The 26,743-nt window shown below is 33.8% G+C and overlaps 1 protein-coding gene across 1 annotated transcript; it reads left to right on the top strand.

The window, feature by feature from the left end:
- Positions 1-403: 403 nt before the first annotated feature.
- LOC107298681 (gamma-1-syntrophin) lies at positions 404-25,340 on the top strand (the record flags this gene model as incomplete). Its single annotated transcript, XM_029286595.1, has 9 exons — positions 404-430; positions 3,694-3,828; positions 7,531-7,587; positions 9,939-9,996; positions 11,007-11,050; positions 11,152-11,193; positions 20,537-20,639; positions 23,436-23,518; positions 25,210-25,340. Coding segments are annotated over exons 1-9 (680 nt in total), but the record flags the coding sequence as incomplete, so codon positions are not given.
- Between the last annotated feature and the right edge of the window lie 1,403 nt (positions 25,341-26,743).

The raw sequence follows: 26,743 nt of genomic DNA, 5'->3' as shown, positions 1-26,743 counted from the left end.
ATATTTCTTATGCAAATTCATTTGGAGCTAGTTTTAGCTAGCCTTAGCCCAAAGGTGCTTTTCAAAAGGCAATTGGATTTTCTTGGTTTTTTTTCTTGAAAACATTTCACTTCTCATCCAAGAAGCTTCTTCAGTTCTGGATGAACTTCTTGGATGAGAAGTGAAATGTTTTCAAGGGAAAAAACCAAGAAAGTCCAGTTGCCTTTTGAAAAACACCTTTGGGACAAACATGACCTGGATGATTGAGAATAGACATTTAGCTAGCATTGAACAATATTTAATGAATAACTATTGGGATACCTCAAATTTGGGCATCTTTCTCCTTTGCTATTTTTATTTTTTTTCTGTAATGAAATATCTTTTTTCCCTTCTTTTAGACAATTATCTCTTGGTGCCATAGCACATGGATTTCAGGACTGCATGTGAAGAGGTAGTGCAATTTTTTTCTGACTTAAGTATGCACATATGTGCTTATTTTATCTTGTTTATTCTCATGATAAATATTGTGTGGATTATATGAATTATTAAATGGAGGTTTGCATATTTAAAGATAAAGCAAAACTTCATCAGCTTCACAGCCAGGGCAAGGACAGGCGACTTCTTCCTTTCTTTGAATGTTTTTGTGTATACAAAACCAAGCTTCACACAAATGTAAAGATGATTTTAATAGGGATACACTTCACTTAATATCATAAGTACAGTTATAAACATGCATATATAAGAAAACAATGAACCATAAAACACTGTTTATGTGTTCATGGACACATTTACACATGCATTCTTTTTATCCTTTTAATTCCATGCTGACCATTGGACTATGAATGTGGTATGCAAAGCCTTTATTTTTCATTTTATTTACCTAGCTTTTTCTACATTTATCTCCTAATCTTCCACTTCCTTCATTTTCCATATTCTGGCATCATTAAGCACTAATTATAAATAATGCTAGAAAATTAAAAAAGTGTTAAGTATAATAATGAATTTATTAGCATTAACCCAAAACAAAAGAATATGAGCTTTAATTTATATGAGGCTCATTTGTCAGTTGTTCTGTTCATGTGATTATATACAGTGCATTAGTTTTAGATGATCTCTAGGCTCTGGAGCTCAGGGGTTTTAGTGGAAGAAACATATAGAGGCCACTTTTAAAATATTCTATACAGCATACTTTTTTTTCTTAAACTCTCAGACCAGAGAGTCCGCAAGGAGAAGGGCGGGATATAAATGTAATTAAATAAATAAATAAATAAATTAGGTCATGCTCTTATGTATGAGGTACGTGTAGAGAGAAATCCATTTTGGTCTCCAATAAAGGACAGAACTCATAAAACCTTATACATGAGGGCATGATGTAATACAACTTCCATATCTCTCTACTTTGAGAATGTAAAAAAAAGGAAGTGGCATAATGGATAAATTTGAATAAGAATGGAATAAGATGATTAGAAACTATTCAGATAATTGCAAACAGTTTTGAATTAGCAAGCTGCCATAAAAAGTGAAAAAGACAAAAGCCCTCGATGTGTTCTTCTAAACATCTCTGAAGTAGTGTGTATTGCAATGTTTGAAAAGCCAAAGTGGGATCAGAAATTGATGCTACTGATAATTAAATGTCAAGGTCAAACTTCATGATAATATATATCACATCACCATGAAGTATTGTAGATCTGAAATAAATTAGAATTCTATTCATTCTAAAGGCTGAAAGCTCTCTAATTTATATACATCACTGCTTTTTAAAGTCAAAACTGGAATAATAGTTTAAGGATGTATTGTATAGCTGCAACTATTGTAATGTAAAATAATACTAGGGGGTTCATATCACTGAATTGTGTTTGTGTGCTTGCTGGGATGTGTTTCATTTTTGCTTTTCTCATGCTTGATTTCCTTATTCATTCTGAATAAGTTTTGCCTGTGTGCACCCCACTGCTCACTCTTATTTTAATTTCACTGTGATGCTTAATTAGGCCTACTGTATAGTTAGATGTTATTTAATTCTTGCCCTTAGCTTTTTTCATCAAGCTTCTTAGGAGATTTTGTAAGGTAATTAGCCAGGAGAGGAATATAGAGTCAAATAACACAACATAACTATATACTTTTTTTTTCAAGAAATGTTATCCCAGGAAACCATCAAATGAATTAGGAACTGTTCAACACATTTGTGCCATCCAGCTAACCTTATTTGGTGGAGATTAATAGAATTAAAATGTCACTCTGGATTTGTTTTTCATCATTCCTGTTTTTCCTTTCTCCTGAAAACCGTATTTATTCTCTATGCTGCTATCATGAAGTTCAAATGCAAAGAAGCAAGAAATTTAGAGATAGGGGTGTGAAGAAACATGGTCAGTCATAAAATTCTAAGATTGTGAACATGGCATTAATTCCAGGTCTACACACAATGCTCAGATATGAGCTTGCTGGAATTGATTAAATTTAATATTTATTCTTAATATATAATATTTATTGGCTAACATAATGACTGCATATTTCATAGCAGCCCTCCAGTGGTATTGGACTACTTTTCCTAGTATTTAAAGCCAGTACAACTGAAGGCTGGTCTGGTTGAGAAAGGGTACTAGAGTATAGAATTTACTTAACAGGCTTACAAAATGTGTTCCTTGTTTCAAGAAACAGTTAGTTTCCAATGGGATTTCCATAATTGGATGTGTATGCACTTGGCAACTCTCCAAAGAGGTTGTAAGATGTTGGGTATCTCTGTCTTGGGTAATAAGATTTTGGGAATAACTGAACTAGAATAACTATCCATGTGTCAATACTACTTCAGAGATTCAAGAAAGGAAAAAAGAGATGAAGCCAGAGATCGTTGCACCCTCCAAACATATAAATTGCCCATCCAGAAAATCTAACATGTCTTTAAATTCCAATGAAAGGAAAGTAAACATCATCAAGATAATTAGTCAACTTATTTTTGGGGAAAGTGATAGAAAAGTTTTGAAGTAAAAAGTCTATAACCTGTTGTAGGTTATACAACATTTCTAATAGCCATAGTGACCTTGCTCTTTCCAGAATAGCTGTGGATTGATTTTAATTTATCTATAAATTCACAAATCTAGGCTACAGACTGAAAAACAATTGTATTGAATTTGTTTGTGTACATTGAAGAGTTATTTACTGGATTATAATAATAAAACAGAATTATCATGACTGAAACCTTTAGTGTTTCTGTGATCCTAGTTAAGGCCTTGGTTGTTGAGTAATCCTAATATTTTTAATTAGATAAATCAAATGTTGTTACTGTAACATAAAAGTATCAGTTTGGTACTCTATCAGGTAATGTGCAAGTTGTATTTTATATGCATATGTAGGATACTGAAACATTAGCCCGGCTATTTCAAAAGAGCTTTTTAGTTTATGATAACATTTTAGACGTTTTAGTCCATAATCCATGTAGAAAGTCCAGATACATACAATATTTAAATGTTACTTAATGTCTGAGTTTCCAAACTTCTGTTAGTAATGTTTGCCATGCATGTTTCAATATTTTTAGTTACTTCTGATAACTGGGGTAATTTTAATGGGTATATTTGAGGATCATTTGAGATATACCTTATTTTATTGGTTTTCCTGAATATTCCAATTAAAAACTAAAGGAAACTATTTTTGACCCTTTAGAATAAATAGTCCATAAACAATTTGACAACTAAAAACTTTTTTTTCTTCTGCATTTTAAAGTCAAAGACAGGGATTTGTTTGCTACAGGATGGTAATCAGGAGCCTTTCAAAGTGCGGCTGCACTTAGCCAAAGACATTTTGACAATCCAAGAACAAGATGTCATCTGTGTGTCTGGTGAACCATTTTATTCTGGAGTAAGTACCATGCTTTATAGTAGCTTCCAGATTAAAGCTGTTATATATTTCGAACTTTCAGAGTTGTTTTTCCACAGAGAAATATCAAATGAAGTGATATTTGTGGAATTCAGAATGAATATTGTGTCTTTAAAAAAAACAGCCCTCAGGGAGATAAATTAGGAAGACTTCCTGTTTCTTTCTTCTGGAATAAGATCTCTTGATCTTTGGTTTCAGGCTTGCCTCTGGCTTCCATTTTCAGTTCTGATTAACATCTTGTTCCATGACTTCTTCTTAATTTTATATTGTTCCCCCACAATCTGATGAGTGCAGATAGTTAGTATAAAAATATATTATTAGCATAGTGTCATTCAAAATAAGCAGTCATTGTAAGCACCTTTTGTAAGAATGAAATGGAGTAATAGGATAACTTTGCTTTAAGATTAAGAAGTCAGGGAAAATATTTTCTTAAGAATGCATTGAATAGCACTAGATGATTGAGATTAAAATGTTGATTAAGCAAGTAAAGATAAATGAGGAAAATTTAGAAAGAGAATTCATGTCTTCTCATGAATTATCCTATGAAATATATCAATAAAAGCCTTTTATCAAATTATATCTGATTTTACATATTAAAAGTTCCACAATTTTCTCTAATAAGCTAGAACATCTACTAGATATATTCTGTTGAACATTATGTACAGGTTAACATTATGTGCAATTCATTACCTAATTTATATCCATTAGATAATGGAATTTACTATTTTTATCAGAGAAATAGCTCCAGGATTTTCTTCCTCTGAAGCTTTTTTACACGTCCAAGGTAGGAGGAATAATTTTAAACTTTACCAAGATACCTCTTCCAATGGCTTCCCAGTTTTGTTTTGTTTTTTGCTTTAAAATAAAATAAAATAAAAATAAAGATAGGCTGGCACTATTCCGGCTGGAAAGTTCTTCATCATTCCATAAAGGACCAGTCTCTTAAGGAAAATCAGAAAAGGTGCTTTGGGTTTCCTTATCCAAAACCGAGAAATAAATATTACAACAAATTTGAAATATCAGGGATAGCACTCCCACCATGTAGCTTTTAACATGGGGAAGTTTGAAGGAGAAATTTCCTTAAAATAAAACTCTGGATAGAAATGTATTGGGATATAATAAGAACTGGAGAAAAGAACCAGCACATAAAGAATTCCAAATAAAATATACAATGTCAGTCTAACTAAACAAATTAGGCAAAGCTCACTGTAGTTGGGATGGTTCCAAAGGAACCTTTTGCAGGAAGATGATTAATTCAGCTAGTTTTCCCTCATTTCTTCTTTAACTTTTTTTCCCTGTTGAGCTATAATGTAAATGATGTGTAAAAATCCTGGCCTTTGGGGGGGGGGACATACTATTGTTTGAACAAATTGGTGAAAACACTCAGTTTCGAATGTCTGAAAAAATAAAACAAACAAAACAAATCACGAAATAGGCTGTTGTGCCAAATCAAAATATTGAATTTGTCACATCTCTTTATGATCCTTCTTTTCTTTAGCATAGAATCCTAAAAAAACACAATATTCACCTTTATTCATATTTGTTGCCAACACAACACCTGCCATTTGGCCACAGATCATTACCAAATACCAAATTATTCAATAGAGTGAAAGCTAAAAAGTGACTGTGAAGAGCTCTTGAAAGACTTTTAACTGGATGCATGGTCAACCAAATAACACTATCTATGACTCTGTTTAAATAAGTCTAAAGTGATACATGTTGGGGTATAAATCTTGACTTTATATATGCACTTCATATTTGTCTCTAACTATCCAGGAAAAATAATATAATTCTGATGTGAAAAAAATCCTTTTTGAATCATGGTGGAGAGGTCAATCTAAAATGTATGACAAGTACAAAAAAGGCAAATCCATGCTAAGGATTATTAAGAATCAGACTGAAAATAGAACTGCCAGCATTGCATTGCCCCGATACCAATCTGGTTGCTCTGTTTGAAAAAAGGATATATAAGTGGAAGAAATTCAGGACAGGAAAACAAAATGCTTAGGAAGCTTGAACCCTCATTATGAAAGACTAGAACATTTGGGTTTCTTAACAGAAAATTGTAGAAGTGGTCAAAGCTATATAATACCATGGATACTATGAAGACAGTGAACAGATCTCTCAAAATGTTAGGAAAAGAAGTGATTCAAGGAAGCTGCTGGCAAGATTTTAAAAAGACATTTTACATTGTTCTCCATACAGAATATAATTAATCGGTGGTGATGGGTATTAATTTGGATAACTTTAAAGAGGATTACCTAAATTCACAAAGTGCAAGTCTATCGTCTTGAAGTGTATTATACTTGGACAGTGGCAAATTATCTACAAATGCCTGTTACATGGGAACAATGTTAAAATATTAAAGCTATCAATATTAATGGCCAATCCTCAAGTTAATTATTCCTGTGTACAACTGGTTGGCTCCTATAAGAAACAAAATGCTGAATTTATGCAGATTTTGGCCTAATGCAGCAAGGCTATTCATGGACTTTAATGCTAATTTTAAAACAGATTGCCTTATATTGGTCAATGGAACATTTGAGAAGACCTAATGCCTAATCACGGAGATTTAGATATTGAAAAATGACTGCATATATATCTTTGTGTTATGCTTTTATAGTTGAATCACTTAGAATTCCAGAAAATAAATAAATATCACTTAAACAAATATCACTTACAGTAGTTCTCAGTTAATGAAACTGGAATTTCCATTGCTAAATGATGCAGTAATAAAGCATGACATTATGTGACCACATTGCTTAGGGATGGTAATTCTGGCGCTTCCCATTGCTGCTGTTAAGCAAGGATCAGAGGTCATTTAGGGGGTATCTCCTGGCAATTTCCTGCTGCTTCCAACAAGCAAAGTCAGTGGGAAGCTGGTAAGAAATTAAAACTCCCAGACAGCTCACAAACAGGCTGCTGGGCAGGTAAGTGGCTGCTGCTGCTGCCTGCAGGAGGGTATGAGAATGGCCAAGTGGTATAGTACAAGCATAGTGAAGCTTGGGGTGGCTGCTGCAATGTGTAGGGTGAGGGAGAGCCCAGCGGGTCACATGTGGGTGAGATACAGTTGGTTGCTGCAAGGTGCAAGATGCTGGCATAGTGCAAGCATGGCAGGACTTGTGGCTACTGCAAAGTACATGAGAGTGCACGATGAGCCAGCGAGGCATGATGCAAGTATGGCAGGACTGAGAGTGGCTGCTGCAGTATAGAGGAAGCTTATCCACATGATTCGCAACCTTCTGTGCTAGCTTCCCCATTGACTTTGCTTGTGGGAAACTAGCAGGGAAGGTTTCTAATGGCAGTCACATGTCTGTGGAAACCTATGGGAACAAACTCACTGCAACCGTATAAGTGTAAGCCGGTTGCCAAGCACCCGGCTCTCCATCACATGAGAGAAGCTGGGATAGCTGGAACTTTGAGGGCCAGTCACAAGTACCACACTGTCATAACTTCGAACTGTCACTGAAAAAAAAGTGGCCATTAAACCGAGGACTACCTGTATTTGTGTTTTGTCATTCAGATTGGCACTTTAGGTAAATGTGTTTTGCAATATTGTATGTGACAAGACATATTTGAAATTCAAAACTCCAGAATGGTTATATAGCACAAAGCCAAAAAGAGACAATGCAGTGTGATTGTGGTTGTTTTTAAGGAAATGTTTAAATCTGATTTTTTTTTCAGGAAAGAACTGTAACAATTAGAAGACAAACTGTAGGAGGATTTGGATTAAGTATAAAGGTAGTACAATATTCTTCCTATTGCTATATATGTTTGTGTGTCTGCATCTGTGTGTATCAAGCATGGATTTTATCTTTTAGGAAATATATTTAATAAGATCAGTGGGTTGCCATTGTATTGTATTCTTCTTTGTCCATTCATTGTTTCATGAAAGCTTTTATTAGAGGTTTATTTACTTTTACAATGCTGTAGATAGTCACTCAAACTGTGATCTTAATTGGCACTTAAGATGGGTATTAATAAAATATGAATTAAAATAACTGTCACATTACAGCCAATGAATAAATCTACAATTCTGCATTATTCCAAACTTGTTTGCTAACAAGACTGAAAATGTTATTTTGGTATTATTAATTTTGCTATAAGTAGATATGTTAAATTATCCAATTATCTTAGCAATGATAAGATGGAAGAATATGTTGAGAATACCATACTGAAATATAAGGTAATGGGCATTCCCTTATTCCATTATTATATTAAAAAAATAAATGTTATAAAATAGAGTGCTGCCCAAAATTGCATTTTACTGTCCTTTCATGCAGTGAGAGATAAATATAAATCATGAATGCATTGTCCCCTAAAATAATTGCATAAAGCCTGAAATAGAAAATATATAAACAGTTTGTTCTCAAATGCTTTTGATATTCATCTTTCTTTACTAAAAAGTTGCAGTCAAAACATCAATATTTACTGATGGTTTTTAGCAAAATAGGAAATTAAATTTTGTAGTTGCCTTGTTTCTGCTTCTTGAGTTCTTCTAATCATTTCCCCCTATTATATTTTTCAAACCTAAATGTTTGATATGAATAGCCGACTATCTCAAAATGGAAGCTAAGGGTCTGAGATGCAAAAGATTTGTCTTACCCTTGTCACTTTTTGGAACTGGCCATGATTCTGAAGACTTATTTTTTAGGGGTTACCTTTGTTTGTTTAATCCAACATCAAGAAATGGCAAGCAACTCCTTCTCTTTTGTCTGCATTTCATGTGAGACAATCACACTGGTGACATCACAAAGAGCTGGTCTCCATGCACTCAGGGTAATTCTCTGCAGCAGAGAGTTTTGTGTATGGATGAATGCTTTTACCATCAGAGTTCCAATTCACATTGTAATAATAAGGCTACTTCATGCAGATGACAGTACTTTAACCATAAGGTTGTATCTGCATTTATACCATTACTATAATCAGAAGTAGGGAGAAGCTGTTTTCAGATCTTTTCATGTCACATCGAATGTACAAAGACAATGACCAAATGGGCTTATCTCATTAGCTTCTCCCTTCTTCTTCCTCTCATGCCTCTGAATAACATTCCCCAACCCCCAGAAATGCATTAACTTCTTTCTGGCTTTAGAATTACCTCAGTGACCCATTCTCTGAAGGCCTCCATCAAAATCTACCTTTTTAAAATTTAGAAACAGTTCATTTATTGCTGTCTTGATTGTTGCTTTGAGCTTCCGCTTAACTCACACTATCATTTTAAGATTCCGTGTTATCAAAATTGGTTCAATCAAACTGTACCAACACTAAATCTATTTTTCTAAAGAGGTAAATAATGTTCATTTTCAGAGACATCTCTAACACAAAGAAAGTCCCATGAATATTGATTGTAGGTTTGATTGCATGTTGCATGAAATGCACACAGAATAGTTTCATTTTTACACATTAAAAAATCTCAAACAGCCAATAAATATTTAAATACAAATATTTTTTTTAAAAAATAACCCCAAAACTTCTGATGCTTGAATAGTGAATTTTGGTGTAGAAAAGCCAAAGAGGACTGTTTAAAAAATAAATTAATTTATAGTTTCAAAGCCTTCTTCCTTCTTTCCTTCCTGGCAACATAAACCAATGGACTTTTTAAAAAGTAGAGTGTGTCTTCAGTTTATTTGCTTTTCATTTGTTTTTTTACCCCTCAATGTGAAACAGTCATTTGTTAACTATCTTTGAATTCTTATTTTATTTTGTGCCAGATTTTCTTTTCATTTTCTTACTAACCTTTGTGCATGTAAGAATGGAAAACAGAAAATCAAAAGTAACCAGAGAATTAGGCCCATTTGCTTTTCATGAAGTGGATTTGATGCCATAATACTATGAGAAATCTGGGAAAACATGTAATGAATTTGTATTTCTTTGTCAATAATTTATTCTTTTTTATGTATGTATCACGATATTGCCAGCATTTTTTTTCTCCTTGACAAAAGGACTGATTGCATTCATGTGGTCATTAGCAAAAAGAATGATGAGTTATTTTACTCATTTCACATTTTTTAAGAAAGAAGCTAAAGCTAAAGAAATGTAGTGTTTATAAGTTAACAGTAGACTCAGTGAAGTATGATCTCTTTATTTCATAGGGAGGAGCAGAGCATAATATTCCTGTGGTTGTTTCCAAAATTTCCAAAGAACAACGAAGTAAGCTGTTACTCAGTTTGTTTAATAAAATTAACTGTGTGTTTCTTTGGGGGGGGGGAATGGGGAAATTTCATTACAAATGTGAGCACAATATGCTCAATATTCGCTATGCACCAAGTGACTCAGAATACTAACAAGGACTAAAAGCAGTAGAATTCAAAAAAGAAAACAGTAAAAGAATAACATAGACCAATCCAGAGCCAAACATGTACTTCATAAAATTAACCTGCGTCTGTATAATATGCTGGTCCAGCTCCTGGAAATGAACTAGATGAACACCTGAATCCCATCAGATCAGACATTATTTAATTGCTGGGATATGGGGCATTTGTAAGGTGACCAACTTTTTTACAATGAGAAGGAGGACACAAATAAATTGAAGAAAATAATATCGTAAATAAAACATTTTATTCATTGCAACAATACAGAATATGAATTAATATGATAAATGCATAATAAAAATATAACAATAACATTTTATATTGTAATTATGCTTACATGCCTATTAGTTATTATGTAAATGACTACAAAAGAAGGACTGTCCTCCCTAAAGGAGGACGATTGGTCACCTTAGCATTTGAAGTCTTTGCAGATTTGTAGGTTGGACAGAGATAACTGGAGACAGTCCCCTTTTTTTCTTTGTGAACCCATATGCTAAGATTTTTCTTTCAAATTTTTAGAGAAATCAGTTAAGGCACTTTGGCAGTGGTGGGATTCAGCCGGTTTGCACCACTTCAGCAGAACCAGTAGCTAATTTTTTGTTGCCCCGGCCCAGAATGGACTTCCAGAAGCGGCATCCACACAGAGACCGGTTGTTCATATATCTGAATCCCACCACTGCACTCTGGGTATGGTATAAACCTGCAGTTTATTTTTCAATTATTTTTTATTGTTCTGTACTGCCTCACTGATACTGCTAGTAGAAAATTATAGAGAAGGCTGAAATGAAAAACGCCCTTCCTTCCTTCCCTCCCTCCCTCCCTCCCTCCCTCCTCTTTTCTTTCTTTCAGCGGAACTCTCAGGCCTACTGTTCATAGGAGATGCAATTCTACAGGTAGGTAAACAAGTTCTCTTTTAGTCAGATCTTATACATTTATTCTTCCTGCATGCAAAGTCGAAGACCCTTTCCTCAAATTATTATTTCTTCCTCAACAGATTAATGGAATTAACGTAAGAAAATGCAGGCATGAAGAAGTGGTGAGCTTTTATAACCTTTTATAACCCATTCCACTTCCTAATGTAAACTGATGTACACTTTTATTAGTTGTTCATTATGCTCCCACATAATTTAACTCTATTTTACTCTGAAGTTGTTAAATGATTATAACATTTCGATAGTGTACCTTCTTCATTGATGTGACATCACTCATATTATATTAGGATTCAATTTTTTTCTGGAGGTATTTTGTATGCACAAAGTTTTGGGGAAACACTGACTTTTGCCAGTGTGTTCTCCCCCATTAAAAAAAATAGAAATGAAAATATTTTGTTGAACATATTTTATTTTCAACCCTCTAGGAAGAGTGGGAAAATGGCATTTTTCTGTCACCTGTAACAGTTGAGACTACTTCCTTTTGCCTAGTTTGAGAATCTCTTTATGTAGGCTTGGAATATTGTAAGACAAAACTAGACTCTTTCTTATATAGGTCTTGCTTTAATAAAACAAATGAAGTGTCACTTGCAAGATAGCAATTTATTTTGAAGGATTTTTTAGATGTTATTTTAAACCTTCAGGTTTTACAAGGACATTAAATATCTTTCCTCATGCTTTATCTTCAGAAGATACACGATTAAAGGGTCAGAGAGACAAGACAAAATCAAGATGAAGAATACACAGTTTTCAATAAGTTATTATAGATAAAATACATATAAAATCACAAGCTTGGTGTGAAGATTTTGTTTTTGCATCTCAATATAACTATTATTTGAACTGGAAGTAAAATTCTCACTTGTGTCAGTAGGAACTTTACTTCAATGTAAATAGTTGGTATGGAAGTCCAGATCTGGTCTAGTTTGGTAACATAATGGGAGATAAAATGTTAAAGTCTCTCTTATCCCACCAAATTACTGATTCAGGTCAAATTACTTGTTCTTGTTAAGGTCTTATTGCCTGCTTGGCTCTATTTTAGTTAGCTATTTTTTAAAAAATAGGGGGGTGGGAGCTCATAACCAAGGAATTTAAGAATGTATTCAGGAGGTTCAAGTTGAGAATCAGTCAGGTTGAGAAACTCAAGTTTGAGATTCTTGAGCTGTTTTTAAATTTTCCTGAACCCATTGAGAGAAAATTGTTATTTTTTTCATCCATTCTAATATATATTCATTTAAATTCTTAGAAAGAAAGCAGTTTGGTATAAGAATGTAAACAAGCATGCACACACAAACACACACACACAAACACGGATATATGTATGTTATTTTGTTACAAAGTCAATTCTATTGCCTTCAGTTCTATTAACTCACCCTTCTTTTATCACATCTAGAATACCATGAGTTCACCTACCATATAGTTGAAATGGACTGTATCCTGTGTAGATGCTTGGGGTACTTCTCTAATCAGTACAGTAGCCAAGTGTCCCAGGATTTAGGATTTTCCCCAGCATATTTCTTTAGCATTTCTTTTGATGTCTGATTCATTTGTTCAGTAAAACCATTATTTAATAATGATATGCAGTACTATGGGAAATAATCTTTTAAAACAAACATCTACAACCTAACATTTCAATCTTTCAAAAAAAATGTACGGTGAAACATTTATTTTCATTCAACTGCTTTGAATATATTACTCCAGATAGTCCTCAACTTATATATGAATTATGATTGTAAGTCATTAAATTATACGTTGAGGCATCACATGATAAGAGCTGATTTTTGTCATTTTTTGCAGAAGTTATTAAGCAAATACCATGGTTGTTAAGCAAATCTATTTTGTCCAGTGGGAGGGGTTTTTTTTGTTGGAAACCAGAAATAAATGCCAAAAATTGGTAAAAAATGTCAAAAATTGTAGTCATGCAACTGTGGAATGCTGAAAACGGCTATAAAGGTAAGCTGATTGCCAAACATCCAAAATGCAATCACATGACCACTGTTGTGTGGGGGGGTGTAACCATTATAATTTCAAAATCCAGTCATAAATAGATTTTTTGGGGGGGGTCTGTTGTAACTCTGAATGGTTGTTAAGAAACTGTTGTAGGCTGAGGACTACCTATATCTTAGAACAGTAATATGAGAGTCATTAAATAAGATCTTCCTTCTTCTATGAGACAAACAATATGTGACTTAACATATGTTATAGATACAGATAACTATAGGTTATCGTTGCCTGTTCCCCTGTAGAGGAATGAGTTAATTGTTAAAATATAATTTGTAAGAATTTAAGAGCATTCTAGTTTAGGAATCTAAATAAGAGTACATGAGAAGAAAATAAAGTTCTAATGTAAAGCAGTTTGATGGCTTACAGATTTTGATATCCCCAAGGAATGTAATTTTATTCTCTATTTTAATTTTCTTGATCAATAAAGGTTTGACTCTATTAATATGTATATTTTAAGTGATAGCTGTTGGATATGAGAACAAGATACTGTTTTCATCAATTTTTTTAAACCGAACATATTTTTCATGGTATATTGGTATCATATTGTAAGTTGGCATCATATTGGTAAATTGGTACCATATTGTAGTTTTCTTTCAGTACTAACTATAAAACTTGTTAAATATCTCATTTTAATAATTTCAAAATTCCTGATGGATTTTCATGATAGAACAATCCATTTTTAATTAGTTGGCAAAAGCTATTTTTAAAGCCAGAGTAGTTTGAAAGTTTTTAGGGGAATATCCCATAATTTTTATTTTAAATATTAGGTTTAGGATGTAGTTTACCAGCATGTAAAGTATATTTTTGTATCCAGCAAAGTTTCAATTTCCCTTTCACATTTTTTCCCCATTCCCCCAATAAAATTAAAGTTAACCATAAAGTGAAGATTGCTTATCCTGGGAGAAAGTCATGAGAAGATCTATTGAAAACCTCTCAAAAGACACCTTTTCCAATCTTCAAGGCTCCATATATAGTTTACATTTTTAAATGCAAAAATCATATTTTTGCTGGAGGCAAAAACTTGTGATGAATGATTGCAAGATTTGGGTATGTTTAGTTTGATGAAAAGAAGGACTAGGGTGACATGATAGCAGTGTTCCAATATCTAAAGGGCTGCCACAAAGAAGAGGGAGTCAACCTATTCTCCAACACACTTGAAGGCAGGACAAGAAGCAATAGATGTAAACCAATCAAAGAGAGAAGCAACCTAGAACTAAGGAGAAATTTCCTGATAGAACAATTAATCAGTGGAACAACTTGCCTCCAGAAGTTGTAGATGCTCCTATGCTGGAAGTTTTTAAGAAGAGATTGAACAACCATTTTTCTAAAATGGTATAGGGTTTCTTGCCTGAGAAGGGGGTAGGATTTCCAAGTTCCCTTCCAACTCTGTTATTCTATTATTCTGTTATATCTACTTCTGTCTTTTTCTAAAGCTTTTATTTGATAACAGAAAGAAGCAAGCATGGATTTAGAGTCCTCTGAGAAGATACCCTATTTAAAGAAACATAAATTCTGTTTTTAAAGTACACTTATTATATTATAAGTGTAGTAGGAAATGGCATAAATGTTGACAGATGACTTCTTAAGTATTTAGATTAATTTTCAAATCTTGGTTAAGTTTTCAAAAAATTCTGAAAACCTTTGTTCAGGCCAATTAAAAGAGCATAACGTTACTCTGTTTTGAGGTATCTTAATTCATTATTAATTATTTATTAATTATTATGCTGCAGATAGTAGAAATGTTATCCATCCATCCATCCATATGTTCACTCACACATGTGTATGCACAAATACACACACACACACACACACACATTTGAGCATGACTGCAAAATGTAAAGTTAATTAAAGCTACTGCATTGTACACTGCCCAGAGTCACTTGAGATAGTGAGATGGGCAGCAAATAGATTTAATAATAAATAAATAAAGTTATAGATAGTTCCAAATGGTTCTGAAAGATGTGCATAGCATTGTTTGTTATATATTCTATTTCAGCATGAAATATTTCTATATTGATGAGAACTTTTGCATTGTTTCAATGAAAACAATACTTAAAACATATTTAGAATTTATAGACAGTTTACACATATGGGTTTACCTGGGCATTTGTAATGTTTCCTTTTATAGTTAATGAGATATTTTTTAGTCTCTCATAGACTAATGACTATTCTGATAAAATTGTTAAGTAGATAAATATTCTGAGATGCTAGACTCCAGATACACCTAGATCCTGAGACTGCAGCTCCTAAACCTGACTTCTGACCATGCTTGCTGAAGAATTTTGGAACTACTCTCATAATGCATATAAAGAGTATCAAAGCAACTTGAGCTGGTCTATGGAATCATTTATCAATTATTGCAATGGCACTTCAAATATCATGCTAGCAATTTTTGTACTACTGAAACTGTAGATTCTTGTCTAGGGGAAAATGATAGCTGAAATGATTCTATCTGCCTCCAATAGAAATCATAGCCTGAATATTAATTAAGTGCTGTCAAGGGTATCTTTTACTAAGAATATTTTCTAATTAGGAATATGAAATGGAAGTAAAATAAAAGCCGCAATGGGACAAAATTAAAGATAAATTCTAAGAAAAAAACTATAATATCCAAAGAGTGCAAAGTGCCATGCAAATGTCTTGATATGTTCTGCTTTATCTTCAAATGGTTTGAACAATAAATGCTAGTTACATTTAGGACTTTTGTAAATAACACTATAATGCTGATCTAATAGCTTGCGTTTTTATAGTTATTTGTCAATCTGCAAATCTATTTGTCAGTCTGTGCTCTATGCAGGATAATGCTCATATCTCCAGATTACAGTAGTTTCTGAATTATAGCTCCCATTGTTCTATTAAACATGATCATGGGCATTATAATCTATAAATATTACCAGTTATGATTAATCCTGCACATACAAAAGAAAAGTGATTCTTCTTTCGGGTAAATAAACAGGTTGATTGAAAGATGACATTATAAGTTTCACTCTAGGTACAAGTTAGTAGAAAGTATTTCAACGTCATAGTTGTTTTTCCTTGATATGCATTAAATGTTTTAAACTGCAGTACAGTTCATCTTTAGTGTTTTGCCTAATAGAAATGGAGCTAAAAATAAATTTATGAGATCCAATGTGTTGCTGATATAACTGCTTACAAATGTGCAAAATGTATATGAGAGGAAGCAAAAACTACTTTCAAGAGGCTTACCATCCATGCACCACAAATGCAGCGCAATTATTCATCTGTATATGAAAGGTATCATGATGTGGATTGATTTAAATAATCAGGAAAGCAAATTTCATATGGTTTGCAAGTGATACACTAATTTTTTTTTACTGCAGTACAGAAGTATCTTTCTCAACAGATACTAAAGGCCGAACAGCTTCCACTATAAACCAAGATAGCTTCAAGTATTTATTAGAAGTATTACTTCAGAAAAAGATCTGTCAAAGGATTTGAGTTTATGTCATTGTCAAGTTTTGAAAAACTAAGCTGGGGATGAGGGGAAAGTTCATTGATGTTCTAGAAGGTTTTTGTTTCACCAATTAAGTTACTTCTCAATAAGAACTTTTTGAATTTGCAAAACTGAATTTCAAGATTAGTTTAGGAAGTGGCTTATAAGTAAAGCTGACTAATACATGTTAATCCAAGCAATCCCATTTTGAAAACAGTGATAACCAATATTTGGCTGTATTATATTATAACTGTTGAGACTCATGGTTGACATCTTTATTAAATATTTTAAATGTATTCATATTCAGTCTAGTGTCCAAAGAATGAGAAAACTATTTCCAATAGTTTGAGAGCAGCTTCATAACTAGGACCTCTGTTCTCTACAGGGAATCCCAGATAACTTTTATCTATTTTATTCTGAAGAATTTATCTGGTGGAAAGTATGATAGTGATTTTTTGCTTCTTTTGTCTGACCAGGGATATATTCTCTTAAGTTTTTCAATTTTATGTTTCCATAGGTACCATCCATCTTTTCTTGTGATTGAGGAAGTGTGTGCATATGTTTGTGTGTGTTCTATGAAAGCTGTCATGATGATTTCTCACTTATGGTCAGGATGTTGTTTAGTCTAAGATAGGGATATATTGCACCCTGTCTCTGAGCTGATGAAAAATCTGTACAGTATGGTTGTTTGTGAAAGTGCCAGTTATTAGATTCTTTGACCCAGAAAGCACAAGTACTGATTTCAAAGGAACAAGTAAAAAAAAAGCAAGTAAAAACTTAACCAGGGTTATAAGTCAACGTCAGCTTCAAAACAAGCAGAGTAAATTTATTAGAAGGAAACATTAGAATGCAAAGATCATCTATGAGACTAGGGAGCACATTTAAGTTCATTCTAGATGCTCCTTGAGACACTGTATTTCCAGCTAATGAGAAAATAAAAGTTGCTGTCTTGTTCATGATAACTTGGAAAGTAAAGGCACTAACGATCTGTCCCAAAAAGATGTACTCTCTGTGCAGAACGATTTCCAGAGCTTGGGGCAGGAGCTTAGCAAAATAGGCTGTAGGCTAACTTTTTCAGAGGTTATACCAGTGTATAAAGATCAAAACGGAAAAGGCCAGCGTATAGCACAATTCAATATGTGGCTAAAGGAGTGGTGTAAAGGGGAAGGCTTTGGATATATTAGTCATGATGTCAGTAGTTGGTCCCATGACAAAATGTACAAAAGAGATGGTTTGCATCCATNATGCACAGAGTATGAACAGCAAACAGGGTGAACTAGAAATTCAGGTCAATGAGGGCAGATATGATATTGTTGCCATTACAGAAACATGGTGGGATGAAACCCACAAATGGAACACACAGCTAGAGGGATTTAAATTATTTAAAAGAAACAGATCAAATAAAAGAGGAGGTGGAGTTGCTCTCTATATAAGAAATAACTATATCTCCATAGAAATAGAACACAACAATGACGAAAACTGTCTTGAATGCATTTGGGTCAATATAAAAGGGAGAAAAAATGACATTGCCATTGGTGTATACTATAGGCCACCCAACTTTATTATATTATTATTATTATTATTATTATTATTATTATTATTATTATTATTATTATTATTATTATTATTATTATTATTATTATTATTATTATTATTATTATTATTATATCTAATTGCAGTGTTAGCCAAGGGGGGGTCCATCATCATCATTTTAGCCAATGTATACCCACTGCAGGATGAAAGCCTCTTCCTCATGTTTCCAACCAATGCGATCCTGAGCTTTCTTTTTGTCACTTGGGCCCGCAATACATGCTGTTGTCGTTGATCCATTGTTTTAGGTCTCTTTCGTGGATGCTTTTTATCAAGTGGGATCCATTCTAGGACTGCCTTGGTCTATCTGCCAACAGTTCTTCTTGCTATGTGATACACCCACACACGCAGACACAGGGGAGAGGGAGGGAGGGAGGGAGGGAGGGAGGGAGAGAGAGAGAGAGAGAGAGAGAGAGAGAGAGAGAGAGAGAGAGAGAGAGAGAGAGAGAGAGAGAATTCAAAAAATCTTCAACATTCAGAACTTTCTATTTATTTTTTATCTTTTATTTTCACTTCCAGGTTATTGTGTTATGGAGTGGAATGGAATGCTGTGTTATGGAGTTGTATTGCTAATTAATCTTGATCCTTTCATTTCCCTGTGTGGTAGTATACACAGTATGCCTCTAACAATATTTTGCTTTTTGTCATGGACACTCAACTGCAAAGGTTATTTCATTCATAATAATGAATGACTCATGTTTTTAATTTACTACTTCCCAGAAAAATACAAGGGAAAATCTGGTGTTGAATAGTTTGTGTAGGCAGTAACTACCTAGATCACAGATTGCTTTCTTTGCCTTAGTGTGATGTGTATTGTAAAACATTCAAATTGTGAGCTTAATCAACTGAACAAAATTTGGCTTTTAAACTGTTATTTGTGAGGGGGAAGCTAAACTAGATAAAACATTAATTAGAAATGAACTTCTCATTTTACATTTTATAGGAGATATATGTATCTATTTCCAAAATGCATTTTGGTTGGTTGAGAGCTATGGAGAAATATATTAAACTCTTTGTAACAAAGTTTAAATGTTGTAAAATATATGATGAAAAGTAATTGTTAATGAAATATATAACAGCAGCGGAAATGTATCCTAGTTTTAAAGAAAAGTAGCAATTAATTCATAAATAAAACATGTCCAGTTGATCTATCTTTCCTATCAACCATTAAAAGCTGCTGTCAGCCAGTTTGTCTTTTCACTAAGTCCCTTCCAATCAAACAGCGGAAATTCATACTGTGTGTCACTATTCCAGTGTGGTTAGATATGCAAATATCTGTTGATGTAATTGTAAAGGAATGCTGTAGCTGCAAATAGTAGTAAGTAGAGAGTAGTAAAGCAACTACTGTCCACTGTGTGAATGGAAAATATAGCCATAGTCTCACATAAAAAATAAAAATTAAATGAGCTAAAAGGATCTTGCAAGTTAGGCAATCAGCAAGAAGAAGAAAACAATGATAAACCATAGAAGGTCAGGCCCAAGGTAACACGAGACAGTGACAGAAGAGGGAGAACATTAATGAGAGCTATAACCACAGCCTCTGAAATGCTCTAGGAAGATGACAGTGAACTGATTTACTGTGGGATACAGTAAATTTTGCAGGAGAGTCACATTAATCCATAGTGGCAAAAAAAAATCAGAAGGAATCTGATAGCATCTTTTCTAACACATTTTAATAAAATATGTTTTTGTGAGCTGCAGCTTACACCATCAGAAGTAGCGTAGCTAGACTGGCATAGGATTCTAAATTGGAGTGGTGGGGGCAAAGGGAAAGTGAGGATAGATTGGTTGTGTACATACAGGATTACATGTGAGACAAACTACAAGTAACATACCACTTAGCAATTATAATATGTTAAAACCCATTGTTGAGACCTGAGATTGCCTGAAAGTATGCGAATTGAACTATTTCTCATTCAGTGGTGTTGTAAAGGTCCTGTGTTGCCAAAACACTCCCTTTGAGGTCTGCTTGGAGGGTCCTGAATGATTGAAATGCTCTGATTTTGTTCTTGTTTTGAGTCTTGGTGTCTCAGATTTGAGGTTTTGCAGAAAAGATTTTTATTTTGCTTGGTGACAATTCCAGGATCTAGCTTTCTGTAGATCTTACGGAGTTGTGTTGATATGAACTCCATTTTTTAAATCACATTCTTTCCAAATTACCTACAGTAGTTCAAATCTCTATGCAATGAAGGGTGGGATATCTTTGATCAAGCAGAAATTTAGGTTGGACAAATGCTTTAAAAAAAATTTCATTGAAGAATTCAAAAGAAAATCTAAAGATAGCAAAGATGTCATTCAAATACTTTATAATTTTCTTCTTCAGCTAAATAAGCATGAAAGGAAAGCTAAATCCCAATATTGTGCCAGGAAGAATGTTGTTTCAGTTCTTTTCATTTATTTCTCAGGTCCAAGTTCTTCGGAATGCTGGAGAAGAGGTAACCCTAACTGTGTCCTTTCTCAAAAGAGCGCCTGCATTTCTGAAACTGCCCCTTAATGAAGATTGTGCATGTAAGCATATAAAAGGTTTTGAAATAAGAATCTGCTGTTCTTAGGAACCCCTGTTTGCAATCCTACTTTAAAGGCTGATTTCAATAGTCATTGGTACTTGTCAGTTGTCACAGTACAAAATTTATTAATTGCCCTTTCTTTGGAAAAGCAGGATAAACAAACAATTTAAAAAATGATCCTGTCTTTGGCCTTGTTTTGCTAGGCTTGACATCTATGCAGTCTCAGCTATTCTCAGTAGATTTTTTGTTCTCTCCTGAAAATATTATGGTTTCAGAAGGAACTTTTCTCTATCACTTATGCATTATTACAACACGAAATGGAATCTTTGCTTGGAATGTATGATGTTTTCTCATGTGATTAAAACTTGCTGTGAGGACAGTTAGACTTTATCATTTGTCTAGAGTTCTTGCACTTTATATGCAAGAGCTATGGTGTCGCAGTGGGAGCCCTAGTGGCACAGTGGTTAGAATGCAGTATTGCTGGCTAACTCTGTATTCCCACTGCCAGGAGTTCAAGTTCGACAGGCTCAAGGTTGACTCAGCCTTCCATCCTTCCAAGGTCGGTAAAATGAGGACCCAGATTGTTGGGATACTGACTCTGTAAACAGCTGAGAATGCTGTAAAACACTATGAAGCAGTATATATGTCTAAGTGCTATTGTTATTGCTATGGATATATTTTGATCAGCACTCACAGGGAAGTTGAACTGGTTCTTCTCCACTCAAGGAAGGCTATCTTGAAGATTTTTCATCATCTCTCAGAGTGAACCAGTAGAAACAAAGAACTACAGCATGACTTAAGTCTGTGATTTAGTTGCACATCATCCAGAAAATTAGTGCCTGCTGTTTTATTGACAGATGCATGCTTCATATTTTCATGCCTTGGGGAAAAGATTATAGGATCAGGAAACATTTGAAACAATGGGGTAAAGCAAAATGCCCCCTTTATCCTAGTTTGGGATAAACTCCAGAATACTGAGTATTTTATTCCAAACATAACAGCACTCCAAACAGCATATCCAAGTTGAGAATCTTATAAATCCCTATTAGCATATCTGGATAGTGGATTAGAAAAAATATTCTTGATAAATAAAAAAAATGGATAAGATGGTTGGAGGGGGTAACTGGAATATCATTCAAAGACTTACAGGCATTGCTAACATTGGTTAATACATTTATCTAAACAATATCCCAGTAGAACCTAATTAAATAACCAATTAGCATATATTTAATATCAAATTGTGTTTAAGTTTAATTATGTTTGCTCATGCAAGCCAACTTTATAACCTACTAGACAACCCATGACCCATTGGGTCATTGTTTGAAAGGTAAGCAATATAATAGCTAAACAGAGAAACATGACCAAGGACAAAAAACCAGTGGGAGTGGGAGCAACTTCTGATTTCCCTGCCAGCTTGGCCATGGCTGACCACCCTCTGGCACCTATGGAGGGACTGGTCTACCTCCACTGAGGTAGACCAGCCTATGGAAGGTTAGGATCGGATCAATCTACTGAACCTCTGGGCATTGGTGTGGCAGCACAGCAGTACTGAAAATATCAACATTTGCCAAATTTCAATCCCATGGGAGTCATGGGTCCTGGATATTGGAAGCATTTTGAAGTTAGCCCATTTGAAATACCATGGTTCAAACATTGTTGCCCTATGATGCACTGTTTGTCCCAGCTAAGTCATAAGAGTTTCAGTAGTATATACATGTCTTGGGTTGTTTGAAGTTGGGTTGTTTGAAGTTGGCAAATATCAGCAAAACCTAGTTAACATGCTGTGTTAAATTTCATACTAATTTTAACTTAGTTAAAATTAACCATATTTTGTTTGAGTTAGCTAGTATCTTCTCCCAAACACACACACACACACACACACACACACACACACACATGCACATACAGAAGAAGGCTATAAGAAGGTTATACCAATCTTCATTCAGATTCCAGCTATGCTATAACCAAATTATGTGTGGCTGAAAATGTGGCAATATTTAGTGCAAATGTGATAAAATTTCCACTCTGGACTTATTTTATCAATTTTACTATCTTATTTATATAATACTAATTTAATTTTATTCTCCTTGTTCAAGTTCTTTTAACATTACTGATCTTTGATCAGAACAATAAATTGGATTTTATTTGAAACGCATTTTGTCAGCATAGGGACATTGTGGTTAATTATAACTAATCTAAAATGGAATGTCAACATTTCCAAATATTTTCCGGCAAGAGAAGAATGAAATTTAACACAACACATTACTTCTGGTTGTTCTTACATACTAAATCAATTTTTGCTGCTCTTTACAAATAAAGCCACTCAGTTTTTATTACATAACACGATAGTATACTAATCAAAATATGTCTTACATATAAAACAAATAAAGGTTGTCCTCAGGGTAGATATATATGATTACTTACATGGTTACTTCATGCTCTTAATGCATTTTACTTTCCTCAGTTGGTTATTTGGGGGAGGGGAAATTTAGCAGATCAGCGATTTTGTGAGCAGATAAAATACTGGGCCTTCTAACATCATATAGTTGTAAATTATTGTTTTTAAAAAATAATGGTTAAAAGCTCAATGAATGTTGCAGTAGGTTACATGAGTGTCTTACATGAAATTCTCACACCAAAGATTAGTATCATTACAATACTTTGCAATGCTCCACAAAACAGAAAATACTCTTCCTTCATCTGTTGCTGACTTCTAACCCTGCTAGACAAATGTCAGTTTTGACTAGAAAGTCTTTATAACTCAGACATGTATTTAAATAGATTATATTTTTATTAGGTGTTCCTAGTGATCAAAGTAGTGGCACATCCTCACCTCTGTGTGACAGTGGTTTACATCTTAACTATCATCCCAATAATACGGTAAGAGAATGATTTACGAGACTGTCAAGAACTTGAAAATGTTTTTGATTAAGAAATATGAACACAATCTAAGAGTATGTTAACATTTTACTTTACATGAATCAAAATGAGGGTTGCTTAATATATAAATAAAATTGGAAATGTTTTTTTCCCAGTGCTGGAAGTATTCAGTAAAATAGTAAATAATGAGTAGTGTTTTTACTGTTGGTTAATATACAGTAGGAAACTCTATAATTTGTAAAGCAAATATAAATAAGCCTTCTCCCTTAACTATGCTAATTGGTGGATGATGGGATCTGGAGGATTAAAACTGTGAGAGGTATCTTCAATGTTTTTTCTCAAGGTTAATATATTATAGTACTGACTGACCCAGAGACTCAAGAAACAACAGCAATAAAAATTCTTTACAGCATTAGTATTCAGCATGTTTCTAAAATAGGCTAGATGGATTCAATCAGGAATATATTGACTTTTTTTTCCCTACAACAATTCACTAATGTAGCTTTTCCTGGGGCCTTTGCATTTTTTTCACACTTTGTGTCTTTGGAGCCTCAACACATCCTATTTTTTCCCCTTTGAGCACCAGAATACATTGAAGTTAGAGGGTGTGCCAGTGTGTGTATGTGTTTCTTTCATGGTGAATACTCAGAATTTTCTTCTTTAAATAAGGAAGGACCTCTGACACTCAGACCTGATTATCATCCCATTGATTGAAACACCTGACCCTAATTTTCCTTCAAATTAATTATAATCCTAAAAGTTCCCATGCTTTTGCCACATACAAACATTAGTTTTGGATAACTTTTCCCAATAAACAAATAGATTTTCTTAACTTATTGAACTATTTTTATCTAGTTTTAGGACTTGTCTGGGGGAACAGATAATTTTAGATAATGATTATGTGGAAATATTGAAAATTTAAATGGATCCACAAACTTTTAAGCACCACTATATATAGTTAAGCTTAGAGCTGAAAACAAAGTGTTTGATATGATCTGAAACTATGAGAATGCTGAGATTAGGCCAAAATGAGTTTTTGCTTCCATTAAAATATTCAACAACCAATTTATTTATTCATAATGAATGAAATATTGATTGATTCTTGGTGTTGACTCTTGACAGCCATATAGATAGATTTCTCCATCATGTCCCTAATTTGGTCTTTCATGTCTTCCAATAGTGCATTCAAATCACTACTGCAACTGAGTCCATCTACCTTATTGGTTGTTATCTTCTCTTTCTTTCTACCTTTCTCAGTATTAGTTCCTTCTCTTGAGGACTAGATTTTTGCACAATATGTCCAAAGTATAATAATTTGAACCTGGTCATTTGTTCCTCAAGTGAGAATTCTAGGATGATTTGTGTGATGATACATTTGTTTGTTTTCTTGACTATCCATAGTATTCTTAGGAGTCTGCTTTAAAATAGTAAAAATTGTTTACTATCAATCAGTTATGTGGTGGCAAAAAGTGCTAGAATTTAATTTATTAGGGTGTACTTAATTGCAATAGGGTGCAATGAAACACAGGTTTGACTCTATAGAACTGTTGACAAAATCTAATGATACTTCAGTTCAGTGGAAAATCTAATGGCCATGCATGGGCAAGAACAATGAAACAGACTAAATATTTATTAATTGTAAATATTTATTAGAAATTAATACATGAAAGATATTTGGAATCTGTTTTCAGGATACGCTTTCGTGTTCTTCATGGCCAACATCTTCAGGTCTTAGATGGGAAAAGAGGTGGTGTGACCTCCGATTAATTCCTCTTCTTCATTCAAGGTTTTCTCAGTACCTCCCAGGATCAGATATGTGCAGGTAAGTAGATATCACCTAGTGGTGATGGTGGTTATTGATGATGATACATCTGCTATTCTGTGATGCAGATATTATGAATGGTGGGTTGATTTTGGTTTAACAAGTGTTACATTTCTCATTTTTAGTCTGTACATCAATTAAATTGTATGGATAGGCAAGTTGCAAAATTTCCAATTGGCAAACTCAAAGGTTGAGATCTTGAAACATGATCTTCCTCTGATGGCTACTTAGATCCATTATATTTTTTTAGGCTAAGTGCCAAAAAGACTATTAGCTGAAGACTTTGCATTCATTTTGCTTCAGCATACATAGATTTTCTGTAGAATTCATAATTACTTATTACTTCGTGCCAGTAAATCAGTCCACAGTGTATTCTAGCAGTCAGCATAGATGTGCCAGACATAGTGATATGGAACACTTAGATGGCTTTCCCATCCCCTTATATTGATGGATATGTCACAAGATAGCCTTTCATTTCAGTTTGAGCAAATATTGTAACAAGGGAATCCTAAAATTATGGAGCTAAACTTCAAATCCTATAACTTTCCTTGATTAATTTTTGAAAAAAAATCATCATTGTCCTCATGAAATAAAATTCAGCTCTGCCAGCCAGCTTTAGTTGTTTTGCATTATTCAGACTGGATTGGGTAAGAGACAATTCTTGTGATTTATTTAATTAAAGTACATTTTTTCATATAAAATGTAGCAACTGTTTTGTTTTTGCCATTGATGCATTACTATTTACCCATTTTATTTATACTGTACTGAATTTTGTCGTTATAAACTTACATACATGCTTATCACTGTATTTTTTGAGGGGTAAGCAGTATTACATAGAATACAGATAATAAGTAAGGAACAATAAAAATGGTAATGTTGCATCTCACATAGATACATAGGCCTGTAGCTTTTGCATACCTTGCTACCTTTTCCTTTGAATAGGGCAGAGGTGGTGAACGATGGCCACTTTACTACTTGTGGACTTCAACTCCCAGAATTCCTGAGCTGGCATGGCCGGCTCAGGAATTCTGGGAGTTGAACTCCATAAATCATAAAAGGGCCATTGTCTAGGGGGGGATCAGCAATGACATTCTTCCAAACGCCAGGTAGAGATGCAGTCTTTGCGTATTTGCTAAAACGTGTCACAGATACTCCATAATTTATATTTTGACATTTCACCGCTTACCCTCATTAATCCTGAAGCATTACCATTTTTCAACATTCTTACCACATTTGTGATTTCTTTTTAATCATTTATTTTTCTAGGATACAAAGATTTTCAGCTTTCATTCCAATTTTACTGTTCGACACATTGAAATCATTCCCACATTAATTTTCTAAAATATTCCTTCCTGCATTTCCTCACTTAGGTCTCAGCCTAAAATGTTTCATCAATTCTTTAC

Source organism: Protobothrops mucrosquamatus, unplaced genomic scaffold, assembly GCF_001527695.2.
Source record: "Protobothrops mucrosquamatus isolate PMUCROS unplaced genomic scaffold, P.Mucros_1.0 scaffold4191, whole genome shotgun sequence".
Lineage (NCBI taxonomy): Eukaryota > Metazoa > Chordata > Lepidosauria > Squamata > Viperidae > Protobothrops > Protobothrops mucrosquamatus.
Note: the sequence above shows the minus strand (reverse complement) of the source record. Positions and strands in the feature narration are given on the sequence as shown.